The sequence below is a fragment of the Grampus griseus genome, assembly GCF_964374135.1.
Source record: "Grampus griseus genome assembly, chromosome: 14".
NCBI classification, from domain to species: Eukaryota; Metazoa; Chordata; class Mammalia; order Artiodactyla; family Delphinidae; genus Grampus; species Grampus griseus.
The window spans coordinates 31,864,093-31,870,653 of NC_139008.1; the positions used below are offsets into that span (position 1 = coordinate 31,864,093).

Consider the following 6,561-nt stretch of genomic DNA (forward strand, 5'->3'; position numbering starts at 1 on the left):
CGCGCTCTTAGCGGTTCCGGGAGTAGGAGGGATTCACTTCCGGCAGCCGGCCTTGGAGTCATGGTAAGAAGGCGGGTGGTGGGAAGTAAGGGAGGTGACGTGTTTTGTGGGTCGGGGGCAGGCCAGGGGCAGGCCTGCAGACACCTGGGGTTCTGATTCGGAGAATCCGTGGGAGGGACGTGGGTTCCGATTTGTTATTCCCCGCTCTCCTCTGCGCTCAGGTCACGTGGGCCAGCAACGGCGATAACTAAAACTCACTGAGCACTCGCCGAGCATCAAGTGCATTTGAAGGCTTTAAAACCATCATCACATTCAGTATATTTTGGATCCCCATTTAGAAAGATGAAGAAACTGGGGTCCAGAGAGGTGGAGTAATTTGCCCAAAGATCCACAGCTGGTGACTGTAGGAGTCGGGATTGGAACCCAGATCTGACTTCACCGCCCAAAGTATCTTTCACTGCACTATTCGAGGTGTGGAACTGTGCATCTCATAAAACCCTTGTGCTGCGGTTTGACGCCTCCCTCCTCCTGCGTTCTACCCCATCCCTCAATTTAGGTCAAGTAAACAGTGTTTCCCTTCCGACCCCAAGATGACGCTTTAAACCTGACCGAGAATTGGGTAGTTATTATGATGAATGTCTTGCGGATTTGTTCCCCACTGGGACATTGATTGAGTTTCCTGCTTGGGGAATTGTCACACACGCTGTGGATCCAGTGCCAGCCCAGAGTTGGCCCTCTCAAGGTATTTGTTGAATGAATGAAGGCTGCGCCTCCTTTCCTATACCTACTTGAGCTGTCTGGAGGAAAGAGGACCGGTTTAAAAGTCAGACTCTGCCCCACTCACTGGCTGTGTGTCTTTGGGTAAATTTCTTACTTTCTCTGGGCTTAATTTTCTGCGTGGTAAAGTAGAAGTAGTGGTTCCCATCGCAAACGGCTTTTGTGAAGATCACGTGAGGTAAAGCATCTGGCTTTACCTTTCTTTCCATCTCTGGCAGTGATGCCGGCCTCACAGGATTGGTGGGAACCTCCGTGTAAGATGCTTTGCAGCTGTTCCTTGTGTGATTAGCATGGTTGAGTTCCATGAGAGAAATGGTCTCCCTGTCTCCCTTTCAGGCCGCCTTCCTCCGAGCTGTGCCGCGGTCGCCAGGGCCAGCTGCATGGGGAAGGCCTCTCCATGGGCTGTGGTACTGCAGTGGGCGGGATCCTAGGAGGTGGGTGGGAAGCAGGCCACCAACCTCCAAGGAGAAACCACCCGGCACAGAGACAGAGACATTTCAGATGGTGTACCGGTTTGATGCCATCAGGTCTTTCGGGTACTTGTCTCGGCTGAAGGTGGCACAGACGGCCCTGACGGTGGTGGCCCTGCCGCCTAGCCTCTACTGGTACTCCCAGGGCCTCATGACCTTCAACTCCCTGTGCCTGGCGGGCGGGATCGCTGGCTTTGCCCTGGCCATGTTGTGCTGGATGAGCCATTTCTTCCGGAGGCTGGTGGGCATCCTGTACGTGAATGAGTCGGGCACCATGCTGCGGGTGGCCCACCTGACCTTCTGGGGCCGGCGACAGGAGACATACTGCCCTGTGGCCGACGTGATCCCCATGACGGAAAGCCAGGATCGGCCTCAGGAGCTGTTCGTGCGGATCCAGCAGTACAGTGGGAAACAGACCTTCTACCTCACCCTGCGCTACGGACGCATCCTGGACCGAGAGCGTTTCACACAGGTGTTTGGGATGCTGGACAAGTTCAAGTGAACGGACAGGGGACCTCCTGCAGGCAGCCTGAGGGTGTGGGCGGGGCTGAAGGAGGGGGTCGGGCAGCTGGAGACTTTGCCGGGGCCCCTGGGAACTTGTCTTTTGGGATAAGGAAATTCATGAGATAGAAGTAACTGGGTTTAGAAGGAGGCCCTGAGTGCAGATTCTTAACTGCACTTGTGTGTGACATTCAGATAATGGCCAGAAGTTTCTGTTAAGAGCCAGTCCTTGGAGGAAGCGATGCCAAGCTCTCTCGAACAATTACACTGCTGTGAAACCAAAGAGAGAGGTGGGGGGCGGGAGCCAGAAGACTTGGGTCTGTCCGTTTCCAAATCCCTGTCCTGGGGCAGGTTATCAAGTCTCTCAGAACCTTGGTTTTCACATCTTAAAGTGGAAAAATCCTCCCTGTCTCCTGGGATGGGTGTGAGAATAAACAATAAATGTCATTGTTAGTTCAGAGGTGATGGCGCCGCAAAAGGCTTCCAGGCAATGGGTAGGGATTTCACCAGCCCTGTGCTGCGCCCCCTTGTGGACCCGGCGGCGGGGGGACCAGGATGAAGCCTAGAGCTGGGTCGTTCATCCTGCCAGCGCGGTAGCTGCACAGCCACTGGAGCAAGGTTGTAATCCGAGCAAGTTCACCGCCCAGCGGTCTAGGGGCTCTCACATCAGAAGGCTTTGCAGTGTGATAAAGTCAGATGAACTATATGCTGGTGTGATACTTTATCAAATAAAGCCAGTTATATGTAATGTCCCCCGTAATTAGCAATATGCTTATTGTATAATTTGTAACAAAGAGGAAAGAAGTCATGATCTTTAATTCTACCACTCAGAAGTCAATAACTAAATTTTGTTTTGTGACCTTCCAGTCTTTTTTTATTTTCAAATCGTAGTAAAATATAAACATAAATTTATCCTTTTAATCATTTTAAGTGTACACTAAGTGGCATTAAGTATATTTAGTGTTTTGCAACCATGACTTCTCTCCATTTCCAGAACTTTTTCGTTATCCCAACCAGAAGCTCTGCACCCATTAAATAGTAACTCCCCAACACCCCGTTTCTCCAGCCCTTGGCAACCACTAATCTGCTTTCTGTGTCTATGGAGTTGCCTGTTGTGGATATTTCATGTAAATGGAATCATCCGCTGTGTGGCCTTTTATGTCTGGCTTCTTTCACTTGGCGTAATTTTGCAAGGTTTACCCATGTTGTAGCAGGTATCGGAACTTCATTCCTTTTTTATGGCGGAATAATATGTATATAGCACATTTTGTTTATCCATTAATCTTTCGATGAACATTTTGATTGTCTCCACCTCTTGGCTGTTGTGAGTAATGCTGCTGTGAACATTGGTGTACAAACATCTGAGTTTCTGCTTTCAATTTTTTTGGGTATTTTCTGAGAAGTGGAATTACTGGGTCATACGGTAATTCTAAGTTTAACTTTTTGAGGACCTGCCAACCTTTTCCATAGTGGCTACACCATTTTATATTCCCACCAGCAATGCATCAGAGTTCCAATTTATCCACATCTTTTTTTTTTTTATATATAATAGCCATCCTAATGGGTGTGTATCTCACTGTGCTTTCAGTATTTACTTAAAACATAGATGTTATCCTGTATCTGAAATTGGCTTTTTTTTGCTTCATGTTATAACATAGGACTACGTCAGTTATAAACATTCATTTAAAATATTCAGTCACGAGGAAGAAACCTTGTGACTATGTGAGATGCTGGATGTTAACTTACTGTGGTAATCATTTTGCAGTATATACATATATAAATCATGTTGCATACCTTAAACTAGTACCATATTGTATGTCAGTTATATCTCAATAAAGTTGGAAAAAATGGGCAGCATACCTTACAAATAGATAAAAACAAGAGGCCCCGATTATTTGATTTTTTTTCATTTAAATACTTTTTATGCAAAAAAAATCAGTAATTGCAAAATATTCCACTGAGTGGTTGTAGCTGGTTCTATAACCTTTCTTGTTTAAATGATCTCCATTTTTTCAGTGCTATAAAGAATGTGATAAATGCCAGCTATATGGAGAGTTATCTTCCCTTTGTGTAGACTGCAAATGGCATTTTGAGAAAAGTGACTTTATAATGACGATAACATGAAAGAAGTTTTTAGGTCTTCTCAATTTATTGCATTTCACAGAAGCAAGTAAAGCATGTAATTCAAGGCAGTTTGTCCCTGCAGGCTTCCAAATCAGCCAGTCATCCCAGACCTCTTCCGCTGGGTGCTGAAGGCACCACCGTTCATAAAAGGGGAGGATTTGGCCTTTGGACTGACAGCATCTTGGTGGGGAGGGAGGGCGGATGCTAAGTGCATGTGTATAATTAGAAATGGGGAGGGACTTCCCTGGTGGTCCAGTGGTTAAGAATCCGCCTGCCAATGCAGGGGACACAGGTTTGATCCCTGGACAGGGTAAGATCCCACATGCCACAGGGCAACTAAGCCCGTGCCCTGCAACAAAAGATCCCACATGCTGCAACCAAGACCCGACACAGCCAATAAATGAATAAAATGGGGGAAAGTGCGAGGAGAGAGAAGAGTGGGGTGGCCTGAGGGGGTGAGGCCTGGGGACCCCAGGTGTGTGGAGGAGATGGACATGAGCACTGCTTGTTCAGGCTGAGGGGACACAAGCGTGCGTTTCTGCCCTGGACAGGAGTGGGGTGGGTGCCTTTGCTAAGGGGAGGACCCTGAATTTGATCCAAATCACTGTGGGGAGCCTTCGAAGGTCAGTGAAAGAAAGCTTGGGAGCTCTTAAGAACAAGAGGAAACAGCTTTTAATTTGTATTTGTTTTTAATTAAAGATGCAAATGAAAGGGCATAGACTTATGGATTTGTCATTGCCTCTGTTAAATTCCCATCGTGTGTTAATTCCAGCCAGTTGAAGGCAACGGTCTGGGGAGTGTGTGACCATGTCCCTCAGATATTTGGGAATGCTGGGCTCCCATTGTCAGCTGGGGTATATCTGCAGGGTCTGTCTAGATAGAGGGGCTGTGCGTGCCGTGGACGGTGTGACCGAGAGCCCGGTTGTGGGCCTGGGGGTTCCCAGAGAGCCGCAGACCCACTTAGAAGTGCCGGCTCTTAGGGTAAATGGCATGTGGTTCCACTGACTTAATTTTATACCAACTTTACTCTAAAAATACAACCAGAACCTGACTGCTCTCACCTGCTCCAGCCCTGCCATTTCGATCCAAGCTGCCCTCATAGCCTCTGATTATTGCAACCTGCTGCTTCCATCCTTGCCCTTCTAGAATCTGTTCTCGCAGCAGCCGAAGTGATCCTTCCTTTCTTTCTTCCCTCCTTCCCTCCTGCCACACCTTGTGGCTTGCAGGATCTTAGTTCCCTGACCAGGGATCGAACCCATGCCCCCTACAGTGGAAGCACGGAGTCTTAACCACTGGACCACCAGGGAAGTCCTGCCAAAGTGATCCTTTTAAAAAAGAGAATCACATCAGTGCTGTAGAAGCTGAAGTCCTTACTGTGACCTACAGGGCCCAGCATGGCCTGGCCCCGCCCCTACCCCCAGCTTTCTTCTCATCCACGACTCTGCATTTACCACTTCAGTTAGCTATATTTCCCTTGCTCTTCCTCCAATAATCAAGGACCCCGCAGCCTCAGGGCCTTTGCACTGACAGTTCCTCTGCCTAAAAGCCTTTCTCCCTAGGTATCTACATAGAAGTGTCTATCTGTCTGTCTCCAGTTTCTCTCTCTGTATAACAGGGGTGTTACTATTTATCCTCAAGAAGTTGTACTGAGGATTCAATTATATAGAAGACTCGATTATATAATCTTTAGAGCTGCTGGTTCCCTTCCCTACCTTTCCCTCACCTGCTTGTCAGTGACTTCAGTTCCTGTGAACCTCTTCTCCCAAAGACACAGTCTGTGCCTATAAAATGTCTTAAGAGGGATTAATGATCTGACCTTGACTTATTAAAACCAAAAGTTAAGTAGGCCTGTTGGGCTACCTGTAAGCACTTACCTGAGTGAGCTTCACCCCCTGGAGATTCTGATTATGTCTGGGGTGGATCCCCAGAATCGGTCTTTTTGTCAAGCTTGAGGCTAATTCTGCTATGCAGCCATGCTGGGAATTTCTGAAATAGATGACCAGGGTGGACAACACCAGAATGACACATGCCTCTGTGTCCCTGGGCCAATTTTTTTTTTTTTTTCCTACAGAATAGGTTGTCCGCCTGGGCTCCGTGTGTAGAATCTCCTGGACACCTCTTAAAAAATACTGTTGCCCAGGCCCATGACCAGTTTCCCTAGAGGGGATTCTCATGCGTAGCCTGATTTGACAATTACTGCCCAGAAGTGTCAGTTCAGTGGGAGGTGACAGCCCCAGTTCTCACCGGCTCTGGCACAAAAGAGCCTCCACTGGGATGTGTGGTTTGCTCATGCCAGCAGAGGGCACACAGAGCAAATGCATTATTCTATCCCTTTATTTCCAAGCTAAAATTGCATGTGACAAGGGAAACAGTTTAGGGTTTCTGCAGTGCACCAGCAGGGCAGTAGTACCCAGTTCCCTTGCTCCAGATCAGCAACAACAAAAACAACAAAACTCGCCTGTGCTCAACCCTGCAGATTCTGGTTGGGCAGAAGCTGGGTATCTGTATTTTGATGCTTCCCAGGTAATTCCAAGGCACCCCAGGTTTTGAGAATCATTGTGTGGGATTGGGCCTTCCCAAGAGCCATGCCTCTCTGATGGCCAAGCAGCTTCTCAGAAAATGGAAACGGTCTTTAGATTCAGGTGGTGTGTGGTTATATTGGTGATTTCCCCCTTGGAAAACAGTTCCA

General features: G+C 47.9%; 1 protein-coding gene across 1 annotated transcript; it reads left to right on the top strand.

The window, feature by feature from the left end:
* The first annotated feature begins 52 nt into the window (after window positions 1–52).
* TMEM186 (transmembrane protein 186) lies at window positions 53–3,594 on the top strand. The gene is made up of 2 exons (XM_082670886.1): window positions 53–63; window positions 1,114–3,594. The coding sequence occupies exons 1-2, from the start codon at window positions 61–63 to the stop codon at window positions 1,747–1,749; spliced, it is 639 nt and encodes a 212-aa protein (XP_082527012.1). The 5' UTR covers window positions 53–60; the 3' UTR covers window positions 1,750–3,594.
* The last annotated feature ends 2,967 nt before the right edge of the window (window positions 3,595–6,561 follow it).